We start from the raw sequence: 17,614 nt of genomic DNA on the forward strand, positions 1-17,614 counted from the left end.
AGTGCGCTGGGCAGTAGAGGGAGCCAAGCCCAAGCCCTGTCTTGGAGATCCAGAGCTAGAGAGGGGGCCAGAGGATGCCCAAGGAGGTGGAGCATTTGGCCTAGATCCTGGGCAGCCACCGGCAAAGTCAGAATGGAAAGGGGCCCTGGAGCATCAGAGTCTTGATTGCCAGAGAAGAGCAGGCTGCTGGGAAATTGTTAGAAGGGAGCAAGTGCCTTGCAGATGGGAATTCCCCATCCCGAGGCTGGAATCTCAGTGTCAGAGCATCCCCTCAGGACAGCCTGTTCCTTAGGCTGTTGAAAATAGTCTTCCTTCAGAGCAGAATTGTGGCCAGCCACGGCTTGACCACGCAGTCCCCACAGATGTCTCAAGGAGAGGCAGACTGGGGAAGAAGGAACTCACTCCATGGAGGTAAACCAAATGGAAGGAGGCCTCCAGACGCCGCTGGGTTTCCTGTCACCCCATCCAGAGTGGGCAGAAATAGGGCTGTGGGGCCCCAAGGTAGTCCCATTACTCTACAGAAGTTCTGAGCCCATATCTCTCTCTACTTCCAAACCAGATGAAAAGATGTCTTCTGGCCCTTCAGACACTCTAACTAATGTCAACTTCGAATGAATTGGGGTTCAGTGCAGTACTTTTTGGCTGACACGTTAGGTTAGGGAGAATGCCCGCTTCCCTTCCCTGTTCACTCATTTCATTGAACCCCTTAACTATTTCCAAATCCACCTGGCATCTGTGACTCCGTCAAAAGCTTTGCTAAAATCTGAGCTCACTTGGCACCATTTCTCTGATCGAAGTGAACATTAGCTGCTCAGAGGGCTCTGTTTTACAAGGCATCTCTGACCCTGGCAGCTTAAGCAAGAACCGAACCTTTTTGTGCCTTCAATTGCTGCTCTCGTACCATGCAAGCACACCACTCCATTGACCCGAGGTGGAGAAGTGCTCAGAGTCTGATCAAACATTTGTCCCACTGAGGTTGCAAATGCCTTTCTTCATGAGGCACTTCCCACCTACATGATGAACCAATGCACCTTCTCTAAAGTACTGAATGGAAAGTGAGGCTAACAGACCTCTGCCTCCTAAAAAGACAATGGCAAAAGGATTGCAAGCTAACCTAGTTCCCACTGTTATCCCAAGACAATCCACTGCATCTAGTAGGCCTAGAGTAGGCCTTTGTGGGTGTTCAATACAGAGATGCTATAGACCTCTGTGGTGCGGGGACGGGGGTGGCAAAGAATAAGGAGGTGGAAAGGCAGAAGAGCCAAAAACCTGTGAGGAATCCTTCCATTTCCTGAAATGGAAAAATGAAAAGATGATATTTGTAACTGATGAGACCCTACTAATGATAAAGGTGGTGGCAGGGAAAATAGAGAGAGAGCACAGGGTGAGTTGAATATGAAAGGATGATATGGAAAAGATAAAGCGAAGGAGTGAAACGGGAATGTATTGGGAGAAGTAGAAAGGGAGAGGTAGAATAGGGTAAATTAGGTAAGAAAAAGCTTGAACCGTGGAGGGGCAGTGGGGAGAAGTGAGAGAAAAGGAGTGTAACTTCTTCTCATTGGAATTGGTATAAGGAGGAATAGCATCCCAACTGCATTGGGTATGGAAATGTCTATTCTGTTACAAGAAAGTAGGAGAGAAGGGGAAAAGAGGTAGGGTGATAGAAGGGAGGGCAGATTGGGAAGTGGGGAGTCAAAGCAAACACTTTTGTGGAAGGACAAGGTGAAAGGGGAGGATAGAATAAACAGGGGAGTGGGATAGGATGGAGGGAAATGTAGTTAGTCTTTCACTACATCACCATTATGCAAGTGTTTGACATGACTACAGAGGTATAAGGTATATTGAATTACTTCTCAGTGAGGGTGGGTGGGGAATGAGCAAGGGAGAAAACTTGGAACTCAAAGTTTTAACTAGAAATGTTAAAATTGTTTTCCCATGTAACTGGAAAAGAAGATACACAGGCAAGAGGTATAGGAATGAATCTTCCCCTAGAGGAAAATAGAAGGTGAAGTTTCAGAGAAGGCAGGTGAAAGAAGGGAGGGCAAATGGGGGTAAGTGGTAATCAGAAAAAACAATTGAAGAGGGACGTGGTGAAAGGAGAGAGAGAGAACAGAAGAAATGCGGGTAGGGGAATAGGATGGAACTGGGGCAGCTAGGTGGCACAGAGGATAGAGCACTGGCGCTGGAATCAGGAGGACTTGAGTTCAAATCCAACCTCAGACACATAGCACTTACTAGCTGTGTGAACCTGGGCAAGTCACTTAACCCCTTTGCCTAACCAAAAAGAAAAAAAAAGAAAGAAAGAAATACACGCAGCAATATGAAATGTCAAAAGATTTTCGAAGCAAGTTTCTCTGCTAAAGACCAAATTTTTCTAACATATAAATACCACAAGAAGTGATAACCATGATGCTCTCCAAAAACCTGGAAAGACTTACACAGGTTTCATGCCAAGTGAAATGTACTGGGTACAAAGTCACAGCAATATTGTAGATGATCAGCAGGGAATGACTTAGCTCTTCTCAGCACTACAAGGAAGGATCCAAGACAACGCTGAAGGACTTAGGATGAAAAATGCTATCCATCCCCAGAGAGAGAACACTGATGGTGTCTGAAGAGAAATTGAAGCAACTCTTTTTTTTCACTTTATTTGTATTGACTCTTTTTGTCTATGTTTTCTTTCCCACCATGAGTGTTATGGCTCTGTTTTGCATGACTGCAAATACAGCCGTCTCAATGACGCTGTGGGGATGGGCAGGGAGAAGGGGAGAGACTTTGAAACTCCAAGTTTTAAAAGAAATATTAAGGAATGAAAATTATACTAATAAAGAAAAATAGGTATTAGTGGGCCTTGACCCGCTGGGCCTCTCTGAGGCACAGGCGGCTCTCCTGAATATTGGAGGGCCATTTCCACTCCCTCCCTCAGCAGCCAGAGTTTCAATGGGCTGTGGACATCCCCATCCTTGCAATACAGTCCAAGTCAGCTCCAGTAGGAGCCACGACGGGGGCAGGGTGGGCAGCATGGAAGGGCTGCTGGGTGTAGAGGGCAGTGGGAGCAGCCGCTCCAGCCGCATGGGGAGGATGGCCCCTAGCCCACTGGGAAGTTCATAAACATGATCCCCAGCAAACTGAAGGCCCCCCACCTCTATACCAGAGTGAAAGGGCAAGCAGGGAATTCTCCAGAATGCTGTGGATGCAGACCCAGTGGTGTGGGGACGGACTTAGCTATCTCCTTAGGTCCCTGGACAAGCGGCACCAGGCCAGGGCCCTGCCAGGACAGACGTTAGGGAGGTGAAGGATCTGTAGAGCTGGCAGCGAGCACAGTGCCCTCCTCTATGCCAGGCCATAGTGTCTGCACCTCTGCTTGTCTCACAGCCCTCTGTGCCATGGCACAACTGCATGCCTCCCAGACCTGGCCCTGGGCACGAGTGTCTACTCCATCCACTCTCCTCTCTGCCCCAAATCCTCATGTAGAGGCGCGTCCATGACTGAGTCGAATGCCTCACTGCCTGGCCTGCTTGCCCCCCTGCTTCATATCCTTCTCTTGTACAAAACCCAAAATCCTGTGTCAAAGGTCAGAGCTGGCCTCCAAGGTGAGCCAAGGCCCTGGCGTGCCTTTCCACGTCCCTCTGAGACCAAGTCGGCTGGCTTTTCCTACCGGTGTCAGTCTGTCTCTCCTTGTATGTATGTGGGTGGGAGCGCGTTTGCCTGTACCTGTTTGTGTTTGGGGGAGGGAGGGATGACCACGGTCCCGTGCACTGGCTTGACCCTCCCAGTCCCCTGGCCCCACATGCCCCTTTTGGCTGGCTCGAATGGGGCTCAGGACGCACTTGAAGCCACGTTGTGGCCGCTCTCATCCTGCCAATGCTACAGCCCAGCTGCCCTGTAGGAAACCCTCTCAACTGGTGTAGCCCCAGGCCAAGGATGATCCTGCCAGGATGAAAACCTGGCTGTGCCTAGCCCGACCTCGCGCCCTCTTTGTCCCCGCATTCCCTCTAGCTCGCGCCCAGCGTTCTTCAGGCGTTACACCGGTAGACACAAGGGACGCGGACGCCGATGCGGATGCGGATGAGGACTTGGACGGTGCGGTCGCAGAGCACACCTAGCGGGATCAGCAGGTAGCCCATCGAGACGCGCCCGGGCACATTGTGGCCGGGAGACAACGTGGTAGAGAGGGGGATGGTCTGGAGCTCCGTGCCCTCCTCTGTGCTGGGGAACAGTGTCTGCACCTCCTCTTGCCTGCTCACCCTCATTCACAGGGCTCATCTACACGCTCAAGTCTTGCTCCGGACGCAGTTGCCTCTGTTCTTTCACTTAACATCTGCCCCCAAATCCCCAGGAACAGCGACGTCCATGACTGAGCGGAGTCCCTCAACCACAGGCTCTTTGGCCCCTGCTTCATCTCCCTCTCCTACAAACAACACCAAAATCCAATAGTCCTGGCCAAGGCGCATTTCCGAATGCCAAGACATGGCATGACTTTCCACCGCCCTCCCGGACAAAGCCCTTTTGTTTTCCCTAGTGGTGTAAGCGCCTGTGTGTGTGTGTGTGTGTGTGTGTGTGTGTGTACGTAACGATTTGCGTTTGGGGGAGGGAAGGCAGGCCACAGTCCAGGGCACAGCGCTGACCCTCCCAATCCCCTGGCCCCATATGCCCCTCTTGTCGGGACAGAATGGGGCTCATTAGCATGTTATACCCAGTCTCAACCTCCCAATGCCAGTGCCCAGCTGGTCTCTAGCAAAGCTTCTAAACTGGGGAAGCCCCAGGCCAAGGATGATCCTGCCGGGATCCAAATCTGGCTGCCCCTAGCAAGAGCTCGCGCCTTCTTTGTTCTCCCAATTCGTCTGGCACGCGCCAGCATTCCCCCGACCTCACTCTAGTAGCCATCAAAGGACCCGGACGCTGATGCAGATGGGGCGCTCCGGGAGTGGACATGGCCGTCTCAGCAGGGACCCCGTCGGGCCACACTCTGGCATGGCGTGGCCGGGAGAAAAGGTGTTAGACACGTGGAGTTTCTGAAGCTCCGTGCCCTCCTCTATGCGAGGGCACATCTGACCCCCTCCCCCAGAGTCACCTGCTTTGCACCGCTGCCTCCGCTCCATCCCCTATGCCTCCGCTCCATCCCCTAAGCTCTCCCCACAAAATCCTCAGGAACAGCGACGTCCATGACTCAGTGGAGTCCCTCAGCGCCAGGACTCTTTGATCCACTGCTTCATGTCCCTCTCACACAAACAAACAAACCAACCGAAAATCGAGTTGACCAGGACAGGGCTCAAGTCCCAACGCCAAGGAATGGCATGCATTTCACCTCCCTCTACGACAAAGTCTGGTTGATTTCCTTAGGGCTGTGAGTGCCTGCGTACACGTGTGAGAGACAGTGGCCTCTGTGTGCGTGCGTTTGTTTCTGTGTGCCGGCGTACGTGAGTGTGCTTGGGAAGAGGGAGGACTGGCAACAGCCCTGTGCCCAGGGTTGACTCACCTAGTGTCCTCGTGGCACATGCCCCTCTTGTCTGCCCAGAATGGGGTTCATTACCCATCTATGCCCGGCCTTGGCTGTGCTGCTCCTGCAAACACCAGAGCCAGCTGCCTTGTAAGCAACCGTGTAATGGGGGGCAGCCTCAGGCCAAAGATGATCCCCCCAGGATGAAGGTCCTAGACCCAGTGCACTCCCGCTCTCTCCTCGCGGCCCCTTTGATGCGTGCCCCGCTTTTCCCACGGGAGCTCCCTTACGTGTTATCCGGGTCTCCGCTAAAGGACTGGGAGGGAGACTTTTCCATGGAAGTGGCCGCCAGGGCAGGGAGCAAGCAGTGTCTACAGGTACGGGGTTGGGTCTCCCCCTGCCAGGACAGGGACAGCAGAGGAGGTGTGGGCAGTTGCAATGTCTGCAGCCCTGGCTGAGGACACGATTCCCTCCTGTGTGCCACGACACAGTGGCTGCCCCTTCTTTTCTCTGCACAGCCTCTGCACAAAGGCACATCTGCCTCTCTTCCATCCCCTAACTTCCCCTACATAAACCCCCAGCTACAGGGGTGTCCATGCCTCACTTGAATCCCCCAATGCGAAGCATTCTTTTCCCCCTAGTTGATCTCCTATCCCACAAACAAAACAAAACAAAACAAAACAAAGCGAAACCACACAACAAACAGAAAACAAAACAAACGAAAACAAAAACAAAACTGCAATATGGAGCTGCACAGGGCTTGACAGTTGAGGAATCCCTGAGGAGGCATTAAGGTTGGAGTTCATGAGAAGGCAGTGGGAAGGCCTAGGGCCTGCCTTGGAGGGGGGGACCACTTGTCAACATTAACTCATTTGTAGTATGATGATATTCCTGAAGAGTTGTGATGATGAAATAAAGGAATAAAAAGTCTTTGGAGGGCTAGGCCTGATTCTCATGAAGCCCATTGCCTAAGGGTCAGGGTTAGGATCAGCTGGTTAGCGTGGACCAGTCCATGTGACCCCTTCCACCTACCAGAACAGGGTTTTGGGTGGTGGGGGAAGCCAAAGCTTGGAAGAGAAGGCAGTCCTTTCCCTCAAGCTTATAATCTATGGAGAGAAGAGAAAGCGGTGTTTGTGAAGCAAGCTGAGAACAAACACAAGGCCAGTGTCACAAGCTCAGATTGGATAAAGATGCACTAAGGGGGAAATCCAGAAAGGAGTTAGCAGAGAGTGGGGGCTCTGCTTCAGTAGGGAGGCCCACCACAGGGTCTTTTGGAGAGTAGACTTGGTTGCCAGGCTGAGGCAGGGCTGAGCTGAGGCCATGAGGCTAGTGAGGTTGACCGTGGTAGGCAGCCATCATGAATGAGCCTTGCAGCTGCTTCAGAAACACTGGAGGAGAGAAGCTGCCAGCCCATCTTTCCTTTTGGAGGAAGAAGTCTGGGGAATGGGTCCCTTCCTTTCAAGGTCAGCAGCATCAGTGCCGTCTGAGGGTCTCCCAGAAAATAGCGTCAAGTGACTCAGTCAGTAAGCACTGGTTCTCTTTCTTTCTTTGTGGAATTTCTAGAATTACTCAAGTCAAACGCTTGGAGGATGTCTCGGCGCAGTGAGCGCCTGCGCCTCCGATACCAGGCACTTGTTGATGGGCAAAGCAGCAGCAGCAGCAGCAGCAGCAGCAGCAGAGGGAGTTCCCAGGTGGCTGGCCAGCACACCAACTTCACGGAGGGTCCTCTCAGGTAAGAGGAGCCAGAGGAGACTAAGCTGCCTTCTCCATCACAACTGCCCGGGGCAGCCAAGGGCCTTGGCTCTTGCCATGTGCACATTTCTTTCCTGCCCCCTCTTTGGGTGGAGCCATCACTCTACTGCTTGCTTTCCCCGCAAACAAGAGAATTTCCTCCCCCTCTTGCACCCCAACTTTTGGCTGCTGCTGCCTTCTGCTTCTGAGAACAGGAACTGGGGAGAGGCAACTTGGAGCATGGAGAAGGCTGGAGACTTTGAGGCCTGCAACTGGGCAGGGAACAAGCCCTCTCAGCCATAGACCTCTTCTCCCTGGCCCCAAGGCCTAAGCTTCTTAGGGTGAAGCCAGGTGGGTGAAAGGTCTGTGGGTGAGAGACATTTTCAGATGACTCTTAGCTCTTCTCATACCTCATCTTGGTGGTTTCATTGGCAAAGAGGCCCTTACTGGCCCGGGGTAGCTGGCCTTGGTTCAATCCTGCCTCCTATATGAAAAATTAGTTATCTCTTGAAGGAAGAAGAACAGCAAAAGAGGGCTTTGGCTATCGTTTTCTTTCATCCTCCATGTCTCCAGCAAAGTCTCATGCCCCTCCAGGCTTTGCCCCTTCCTTTTCTTTCTCACCTGTCTTCTTTTTCACCCTCATATCTTTTCTCTTCATGCTTGCTGTCCCCCAGGACTGTGAGGAGGAAGTCGAGTATGGTCCGAAGCCTCTCACCAGGCCTCTCACCAGCCCCTCACCTGCTTACAGGGGTAACAGGCTGGGAGAGCCCCGGATCCACCTCAGGGTACTTCTCTGAGGATGATGGTGCAGGTAGGCATCACTTCCTTCTGCCCTGGAGCCCCAACCCCAGGCACTGCCCCACTTCCTTCAAAGGGTGATCCATAGCTGGGGGTGGGGCAGGCGTCTCTCAGACACCAGAAAGAGAGAACTCTGTAAGCTAGCTCCAGGTAGGGGTGTGGAGCATGGAGATGGGGCTCAAGATCCCAAACGTGCTTGTCTCTCCTTCTGGCCGGATCCTCATTTCTTCCCTTCCCTTCAGGGCACTCTCTTATCCACCAGCCGGCTCTGCATCCAACTTCAGTAATGGTGCCTCCCAACTTGGCATTTTTAGCTGCATGGCAATAAACCTTTCAGGTGGCTTCTGCCAGTGGGTGGTCACAGTGCCCAAGGGAGCGCTGATGCAGTGTACCTAGAAGAGCTTCTTCATGCCTATGCAAGGGCAAGCTGAGCCAGGCTGGAGGACCTCTAGCACACCGTGGGGAGATGGGCTTATTATGGACATATCCCCAGGCAAAGCTGAAGAGCTGTGGGAGGATGGAGGAGCAGAAGAGCAAGAAGGGGCTGCAGAGTTGGCAGGCTGGGAGGGGGTAGATGCAAGAAAGGATGGGCTGGCAGCGGGAAGCCTTGGAATCCCTCTGCTCGGATCTTGACAAGTTGGCTCTTTGCAGCATTCCAGTGGCGCCTGAAAACCACCTGGCACTGCGTGACCACTGCTGCCTCCCTCCAGGACTTCTTTCTCTCAATCAGGTCAGTGAGGCCTCCCTGGGGCCTGACACAATCTAGCATCCACAGTCCTCAAAGTCAATTTCCCCTTGGGCTTTGCTCTGTTTCTTTTCAGCTTTTGCAGACTTTCATGCACTGAATCTTATGAGAGACTCAGGTCAGGGCCAGGGCTGTGCTGGAAACAGCTGGAACCTGCTCCTGAGAGTCAGCTACCAAGTAGGGCTTCATTGAGTGTCTCCACTGAAGAAGATGATGGGAGAGGTGGTTTGGGTGTGCCCTGCCCTCCTGCAGAGCACATGCCAGCCCCCATTCGTCTTGGCTCTTCAGGGAAGTGGGTTGGCTCCAACTCTAAGTGGGACTCTCTTCCGGAGTATCTCTTAGGAGCTCTCCCCTCACTAGTTCCTGCCTCTGATCACAAGTGAATCTGGTGAGTTCACCTCTGCTAGTCTGAGGCTCCTGAGTTTCCCAGGACACTCCCTCCTTTGGGGTTCCAATCCAGAACTTTCTGCCCAGGCTTCCCAGGTCTCCAGGCCATGCTTGCAGTTTCTCTGTGGAGGAGCATGGCCAGCTTTCCAGGCTGCATCCAGGGCTGAGTCCAGGAGCCTCTAGAGCAAGGGTGGGGAACCTGAGGCCTCCAGGCCACATGTGGCCTTCTAGGTGCTTGGGGGTGACTTTTGGACTGAATCCCAGTTTGACCAGATCAATTGATTCTGTGAACTCTGGCCACACCAGAGGACCTAGTGGAACACATGTGTCCTCGAGGCCCACAGGTGGCCCAGCCCTGCCTTGGATTCTTGGGGTCACAGGCTGGGCCAATGGTGACCAGCCTGCCTCAGCAGGGCTTCGTCCTGCAGCTCTTCCAAGCCCAAACTGACAAGCAATGTAAGGACCGAGACCAAAGAAGACTGCCTAATTCATGAGCACCATATGAACCTAGTTCTGATGGAGGCCTGATAGGGACATACCTTCCACTGCACCTGTCAAAGGGCAACACGTCACCTTGCGTAACAACATGAGTGCCTCCCAAAAAGCCACGTTTTCTCCTTCCACTTTACCCCAAGGGCTGTCCATGCCAGCCCTGCTCTCCTCTTGTTGGGTACCCAGTGGCAGATGGAGGAGGTGGGAGGGGCAAAAGTGGGCCCACCCTTTGGGTTCTTTCATTTGCCAATCAGGGAGGGTCTCCCAGGAACCTGGGGTGGGGAAGGGCAGGCACTAACATGTCCTCCTTCACCCTGACGAAATCCAGGAAGTTTTGCACTCGCAAGAAGGGGCTCGTCTTTGTCTTGGGCTTGCTGTTGCTTATGGCTTCGCTGGCTTATGGTGAGTCTTGGGGAGTGCCCAGGGTGGACCCACCAGATGGGCGGGAAGGATCAGGCCGTGGGGACACAGCCGCCAAAGTTTGGAAGACAGAGCTTTGAAGGGCAGCCTTTAGGGAGCCAAAGGGTCAAAAGCCCTGGGAAAAGGGACCCAGGCCACATATGGGCAAGCTCTTGTGCCGCACATGTCACAGTTCTGTCCTGTCTCCCCTTCTCCTCTCCCTACACCTTGTGTGTGCGGGCCTCACAGCCTCATGCTGCAAGATCAGGTGGCCATCCCGCCCACCTTGAGCATGTCAGGGGCAGGGAGGTGATTTCTCTACACCCTCAGTGGTCACTGACCTGGCACCTGAGGCTGGGAGATTGCTGCAGGAGCTGAGTCAGGAAGGAATCTGTTCTCTGAGCTAGACACACAGCCAATGCCAGGTCTGGAGGGCTTTTGCCCTTTGAAGTTGGTGACAACAGCAGGGCGTTCCTCCCTGCATGATCCCAGAAGGGCTGCACTCTTGGACAGGAGCCACGACATCACACAGTGATCACTTGATCACTGTGACATCAAGTCCAGCTAGGGAATGATGACACCACAAATCAGATGGTCACCAGGGGCTGTGGTCCTCATTCAAAATGGACAGGGCCATGTGTTGAGCAGGCTCGGGACCACAAGGCGGCACTTGGAGGTTCAGTCTCCATGTCCTCTCCCCAGATGAATCTTTTCCCTCATGTTTGCCTTCATCCAAAAGGATTTCATGAGTTCTGAGAGGATCATGAGAGAGGGAACCTTTTCCTGAAGGCTCTTGGGGTGCAGCTGGCTCGAGCCATAGCCTTCCAGATCCTGTGACCCCTAGTGCATCTGCCTTCCTGGGGCTGGGGTCCTAGCTCACTTAGAGGTGACACTGCCATACTCTGTCTGGGTGGAAGTCCTCACCCTGGACTTCTTGCCCTTCTGGCACCTCAGCCTCTACCTCAATTAGCCTTTTGTCCCATGTGCTAGGTGCTTGGTATTTCTACCCCTATGGACTACAGACCTTACCCCCTGCTGTGCTCTCCTGGTGGGCAGCCAAGGGCAGCGGCAGGACAGAGGACCGTTGGGAATCAGGACAGTCCCCCTCATATTTCCAGGTCAGTGTCCAGCTCAGTGTCAGGAATGCTTTGCACAAGATGGCCAGACAAACCACGCACAATCCACTTCACTCCTCTCAACCCAGTGTGGGAGACAGGATCAAAGTTCAAGCTTTGCCATTTGCTGACTTTCAGACCTTGGGCAATTCAATGTCTGCCTCTCCAAAACTCAGCCTCATCACTTCCCCCGCTTCAATTGAAATCAGTTGCCTCCCACAAGAGACCTCCCCTAGCACCTTGTCACACGGTGCGGTGACCCTGGGAGCCCGGGGAGACTAGAACACTTCACCAAGGGGGAAGACATGAAGGCCATGTGCAGATCATGTTGGCTACCCACCAACAGCTTATCCATTTGAGTTTTGGAGCCATGATGAGCTTGCAGGCAGATCAAAAGTTCAAACAAGAACAGAAATAACCCAAATTCATACCAAACTTTATCTATACAATAGTACACACACACACACACACACACACACACACACACACATATTTATCAGTGACTTTAGAGTTTCTCGTTCTGCTTTCATATCCCCCACCTTTCTCAGTATAGCCTCTCCATCTCCCCTTCGCACATAGCCATCCCTTAAGCAGAAGAATAAAACAAGAGGGAAAGAAACAAGTTCAGGAAAACCAACCAACTCAGCATCAGAGATCTGCCTTCTGTGCAGATTCCATGTCAGCAGACTCCCAGCCCAGCATTAGGGGAAGAGAAGAACGTCCTCCTTGCTCATCTTTGGGGCCACGCTCGACATGATCTTTTCACAACATTTAGTCTGGGATGTTGCTTAATCGCTCCATTTCCATGGTTGTCTGTGGTGCTTGTTTATCTGGTACTGTTCCTTCATTTCGCTCACTCTGCCCCACTTCATATAAGTCTTGTCATGTGTATCTGTATACAACACACTTGTGCTTCCTTACAACATTCGAATACTTCATTGTGTCCATAAGCCACAGTTGGTTTCGCCATTCCCCTGCGGATGCTTCTCGCCTTTGTTTCTGGTTCTTTGCTGCCCAAATACTTTCCTGGTGGTGGGATTGGTATGACAACTGAATAAGGAAGTGAATTTAGGTACTTTGGTCCCTTTGCTTCTGTTGGCTTGACATACCCATGAGCAATGAATCTATCTCCAATTGTTGAGATTTGTCTCTCTGTGGGAAGGATGTTTTGTAATGGTGTTCCTGGAGGTCCGCTGTGTGTCTTGCTAGGTATACTCCAGGTATTGTATGCGGACCACTGCTGTTTTCAATGGAATATCTCTATCTTATCTCTCTCTGCTGGATTTTCTTAGTTGATGTATGGAAATGCTGATGGTTTTCGTGGGTTTCTTTTCGATCCTGCAATTTGGTTGAAGGCGTTGTTTTCACCGATTTCTTTTCGTTGACTCTCTAGGATTCTCCGGGTAAAGGTTGGTGTTTTCCTCGGTCTCATTGTGTCCTCTTTTTCCTTACAGGAGCTGGAAAGCGGGGTGGTGCACAAGACATCTGAGTGGCACAGGTAAGGCCCCCAAATGACTGGCAAAGAGAAAAGGAGGGAAGGAGGGGTCGAAAGCTAGAGCAGAGCGAGCACAAGTGACATTCCCTGGGAGACGGTGGTCAGTGGAGCCAGCAGCCTTGGGTGAGCATGTGCATAGGATGGATCCAAACTGAAGCAGACCTCAGAGAACAGTTGAAGGTACTGAGGCCTGGGAGGGAAATGGTGTGCCCAGGGTCTCGCAGGGAGTGGATGTCAGCAAAGACTTTCAGCCAGGCCTCTGACTCTGTCCTTCGCACTGAGTCATGGTTGTGTTCAGGAGAACCCCTTCAGTTCCATTTCCTGGCCTCTGTTTGACTCCATCCTCCAGTGCCTATTCTCCAGCTTGACCTTGCCCTTTCTTTTGTCATTGGCTAGTTCTTCCCAAGAAGGCTTTGTGGAAACAAGGCCAAAGCGGATGGGTTCCCTAGAGGCCCAGCTGGTTGGCCTGAGGCAGGAGCTAGTGGCCTTGAGCCAGAGCCAGGCTGAGGTGGAGAAAGAATCACACCTTGGGCCAGAGAAGATGGTGGCCCTGCGCAATGAGGTGAGTCCTCCCATCCCCGACTTAGGCCACCTGCATCTCTCCATCTAAATTGGGCTATGTCAGCCAAGGGAGGTACCACCCTCGAAGCTGTCCACTGGGCGCTTCCCATACATGTAGGCCTACTGGGTGCACTTTGTGATATGGACAGGACATTCCTCATCTGTTACCTGGGAGAATAACAGCCCCTAGAGGGTTCAATGAGATTATTAAGCAGTGGAGAAATGCCAGTCGCTTGGTTCACCAACCCTTCCCTGACACCAAGCTGGCATGTGCTGACCCCAGAACTCAGAGTGACTCTAGACACCCCGGGCCCCCTGTCCAGGCCCTCTTGCTTCCTCATTTCTGCTGGTGCTCAGGGCTTTGCTGAGCTCTTTCGTCTGGTGGCTTCCAGGTGGAGTCTAAGGTCCCTGGCTGGATTCAGCAGGTCCTTCATTTGAAGCTAGGGGACGTGCAGGCCCAGCTTCGTGACCTAGAGCACCGACTCCTGAGGTATATGACAGAGGAGCAGGATAAGTGTGCGGGCAAAGTTTGCTGCCATCTTGAGGCTGAGCCTTGTGAAGGAAGGAGTGACCAGCGGGGTGACAAAGGAGGTGAGGTCTGCCCCACTCGCTATCTTCCTGGCTGGGGTCACTGGTTTGCCCTGAGAGGAGGCTGCCAGGAGGGAGGGGGAAACCCTGGCAGACCAGGTAGCTCACTTGCCCGGCCCCGCATGGACTGGGCCAGCCCTGCAGGTGGCCCATCCCCTGAATGGTGCTTGCCTGTCTTTTAGAAAGTACACCAGATCGTAGAGCAGGCACTGAAAAAGTACAGTGCAGATCGCATCGGGCTGGTGGATTATGCCCTGGAATCTTCAGGTAGGTGGCCTGCAGAAAGCCAGAGGGCTTGGGACAAAAGGGATTGGAAAATCAAGATGGACTTGAAGAGACAGGAGGAATTGACAAATGAAGATGCCCCTTATGGGCCGGGGCAGTTAGGAGGGCTGATGGCCAGGCAGCGCCCCTCACCTTGAGGGCTCCCTCAGGCCATCTCTGGGTCCTCCCAGCCCTCAGGTCTCCCCCCACTCCTTTCCCTGTTGCTCTTTCAGGGGCCAGCATCGTCAGCCGCCGCTCGTCACCGACGTATGGCATGAGGACGGAGTGGTCTGGCCATTTCACTCTCTTTGGCATCCCCTTGTGGCGCTATTTCCAGTCCCCAAGACTCATCCTCCAGGTAGCGCTGAACAAAGGTCCCCCAGCTTGCCTCTCTATGTCCCATGTCTCAGCGTCCTCTGTTGAGGCTGGGCTCCCAAGGCAGAGTGGCCCCACCACCAGGACCTGCTCCATCTGCTGCCTCCTTTCACCTGCCTTGTCTTGTGCCCACAGCCAGACGTCTACCCTGGCAACTGCTGGGCATTCAGGGGCCACCAGGGCTTCGTCGTGGTGCGCTTGTCTGCCCGCATCCAGCTCACTGCCATCACCTTGGAGCACGTGCCAAAAGCTCTGTCCCCAACCGCTGACATCCCCAGTGCCCCAAAGGACTTTGTCATCTTGGTGAGTACCTGAGCCTCCCAGCTCTCCTTTCTAGAGTGGCAGAAAGTGGTTTCTTCACAGCAGCATTGCCAGCTGAGGAATGCGACGGTGTGCCCATTTGACACGTGTGACATTGAGGCTGGTCTCCTGACTCCAGGCCCAGCCCTTCTGCTCCTCCCCCTCTTCTTCAAGAGGAACCAGGAAAGGACAATGACAGCAGCCAGGAGAGCCAAGATGACACTGCTACCACAAGGACCTTTTCCACAGCAAGTTGCCTCCCTGGCCACGTGTGCCATGGTGGAGCTGGTCTGGGACGGTGACCACCATGCCCTACATAGTCACCACTCAGGGCAGAATTGGAACATCCACCTGAGGAGGCTTTGAGAGAAAAGAGGGAGCCAGAGCAGAAGGTGACAAATGGAGGCAAGAGGGACACTTTAGGATCCCAATCCAGATACAGATGAAGAACTTGAGGCTCACACGACTTAGTGGCTTGTGCCAAGCCATTCAGAGGCTTAGGGGAAGAAGCTGAGAGGGAGGCCAAGGGCATGGAGGGCAAAGGCTCTGTCTATTGAGTTCGTGAGAGAGATGCTAGCAGATGAGGGGATCAAGGAAGGCAACCTCATGGTGGCTTTTGTTGGTTCTCCTATCCCCTCCCCAACTTATCCTGCTGCTACTGCATCCTCCAGCCTGTCCTCCTCCACCTCTTCCTCCTCCCCCACAGCCTCCCCACTCCTTTCCTTCCCTACATTGCTTGGGATGCATGTGCTAACAGCATGCTATTTGTGCACAGGCCTGGCATCCATTCATGTGACCATCCATCCCCTCCCTTTGCTTTTCCTTGTGTACAGGGGCTAAATGAAGATTCTCAGGCAGACGGGGTGGCCCTCGGGCAGTTCACCTACGATAACGCTGGCGAGGCCATTCAGACCTTCCACTTGGAGGTACGCAGGGAGGCTCCCACAGCAGTCCGCCAGTGTCCCAGGAAGGCTGGTGATCTGGAAGGCAGGATCACTGGCCACAGGGCTGCTGTGGTTTTTCAGTGGCTGCAGTGGAAGCCAGGACCCCTTGGATCTGATAGGAAGCTGAGGGAAAACCTTGTGACTTAACTGAGCCACTGCTCTTTGAAGGAAGACTGGGGCACAAAGGCTGTGGGGGCAGGGCTTGCACCAAGGGATGTCAGGCCTTCCCGACCCCACTCTCTTCTCCCCCACAGGGCAACGACACAGCCCCATACCAGCTGGTAGAGCTGCGAATCCTCAGCAACTGGGGTCACCCTGACTATACGTGCATTTACCGCTTCAGGGTCCATGGGAAGCCTGCCACTTAGCCCCGCCCCAGCCTGCTGCCTTCACCCCTTCCTCCTTCAGCCGCCACAAAGCAGCTCTCTCACCTCCTCCTCCCTGCCCCCGCTTAATCTCTTCTGCCCACTGTGCCTTCTGGGACAGAGACAAAACCTCCGTGGAGCCCTCTTGCCCCACCAGGCCCACTCAGAGATGGAGAAGACAACCGGCTGAGCCTTTGCTTCTCACAAGGCCAACAACCGGCATTTGGGGGAAGTTTTCACCCAAGATCACCTGCAGTGGCATTTAGAAACAGCTCGTCACCATGGCTTGTAGCCATAGCTAGTTGGCCCCTTGTACCCACTGGGGTTTCATTTGCACTGCAGTGGAAGTTAGTACTGTTAGATAGAACATTAGTCGTGGGTTAGATAAAGCTGACAAAGAAGGGGGCTCAGAGTGCAGCCAGGGGCCATGGGGAGAGCGCCTTCCCTTCTCCTACTGCTGCCAGGTTTCTCCTGCCTTCCTCGGCGGCCCAGAGACTCTACATTTCCACTTTAGCCATGCCTTCTTCCACCTCCTGACCTGAAGCTCAGTCGCTGTGGTCTCTCCTTTGGGACCATCAGCTCCAGCTGATATGGCTATGGTGGGGAGGAGACTGGCCAGGGGGGCCTGAGGAGAAGGGTCCTTGCCTGGCCTCTTGTAGGGTAGGCATTGAGTCAAAGCTGCCCTTTATCCCTGAGCTGCACCTCACATGGCCCAAGTGCCTCTACAGGGAAACAGGGCATTGGAGGCTCATCAGGCTCTTACTCTGACCTCTGAATCTAGTTCCTTTTGAGCTTGGTTAGCATAGGAGCAGGTATTAAGTTTATGGGGATAGGGTTTGGGTTGGGGGGAGCTTTTTGCAGTGAAGGCTGGTGTGGGAGAGGGAAGGCAGATGTTTTGGCCCACTGAACCTCAGATTATTATGTATAGAGATAGAAGTGTTTCTATTGGTACAGAGATGTAGTTCGAGGTTCTTTTTTCTCAGATAGAACAGCTAAGGGCTTCATTTCTGGCTGCCTCCCTGTAGGCCCAGAGTTAAATTCACTGCAGCCCCAGCTTCCCGGGGCAGGGTACCCGTCAAGCACTGATGCCCACAATGGCATCACAGTCCTTTCTCCCTCTTACCATCAGGAGGGAAGGCAGCGGTTCACACCACAGGGCTGGCCACTGGGTCCTGAAGCCAGCAGAGGGGCCCACTCTTCTGTAGGTTTCAGGGACCGGCAGCAGTAGGTGCGGGGCTGACCCCAGCTGCCCCTCAGCCCCGTCTGCTCCCTCTGCTTTTGTCCCCTCCCCAGGAAGCTGGCATTTCAGCAGCTCTACATAGGAACCTCCATAGAGGGACTTCGCTCATTCCCATCACAAAGATGACTGTGGAATTCTCTAGTTGTATTTTGTAATGGATAGATTCTCATTCATGCCTAGGGGAAAAAAAACAAAGAATTTTCTCTTGAATCTGTGTTTGCTTTCTATCTACTCCTCACAGGGAGGTTGCTGTTGAAGCCACCTGCTGGAGCAGTGGGGGCAAAGAGGCAGGATTGTGGTGGAAACCACCTGTTCAAAGGGCACCTTCTGTTCTGCTGAGGGAGGCCTGGGGGTAGGGGGAGTGCGCTGGGCAGT

At 53.4% G+C, this 17,614-nt stretch overlaps 1 protein-coding gene across 1 annotated transcript; it reads left to right on the top strand.

Annotated features, from left to right (window-relative positions):
- The first annotated feature begins 3,773 nt into the window (after nucleotides 1-3,773).
- LOC110204215 (SUN domain-containing protein 2-like) lies at nucleotides 3,774-16,614 on the top strand. Its single transcript, XM_078150015.1, is given in 17 exon segments — nucleotides 3,774-4,118; nucleotides 7,004-7,172; nucleotides 7,846-7,982; nucleotides 8,212-8,232; nucleotides 8,235-8,319; nucleotides 8,607-8,703; nucleotides 9,926-9,995; nucleotides 10,983-11,110; nucleotides 12,562-12,605; nucleotides 12,999-13,164; nucleotides 13,556-13,693; nucleotides 13,695-13,754; nucleotides 13,934-14,018; nucleotides 14,249-14,373; nucleotides 14,526-14,693; nucleotides 15,524-15,616; nucleotides 15,889-16,614. Coding segments are annotated over 16 exon segments (1,674 nt in total). The 5' UTR covers nucleotides 3,774-4,118; nucleotides 7,004-7,029; the 3' UTR covers nucleotides 16,003-16,614.
- The last annotated feature ends 1,000 nt before the right edge of the window (nucleotides 16,615-17,614 follow it).

The sequence above is a fragment of the Phascolarctos cinereus genome, unplaced genomic scaffold, assembly GCF_003287225.1.
Source record: "Phascolarctos cinereus isolate Bilbo 61053 unplaced genomic scaffold, phaCin_HiC Scaffold_139;HRSCAF=708, whole genome shotgun sequence".
Lineage (NCBI taxonomy): Eukaryota > Metazoa > Chordata > Mammalia > Diprotodontia > Phascolarctidae > Phascolarctos > Phascolarctos cinereus.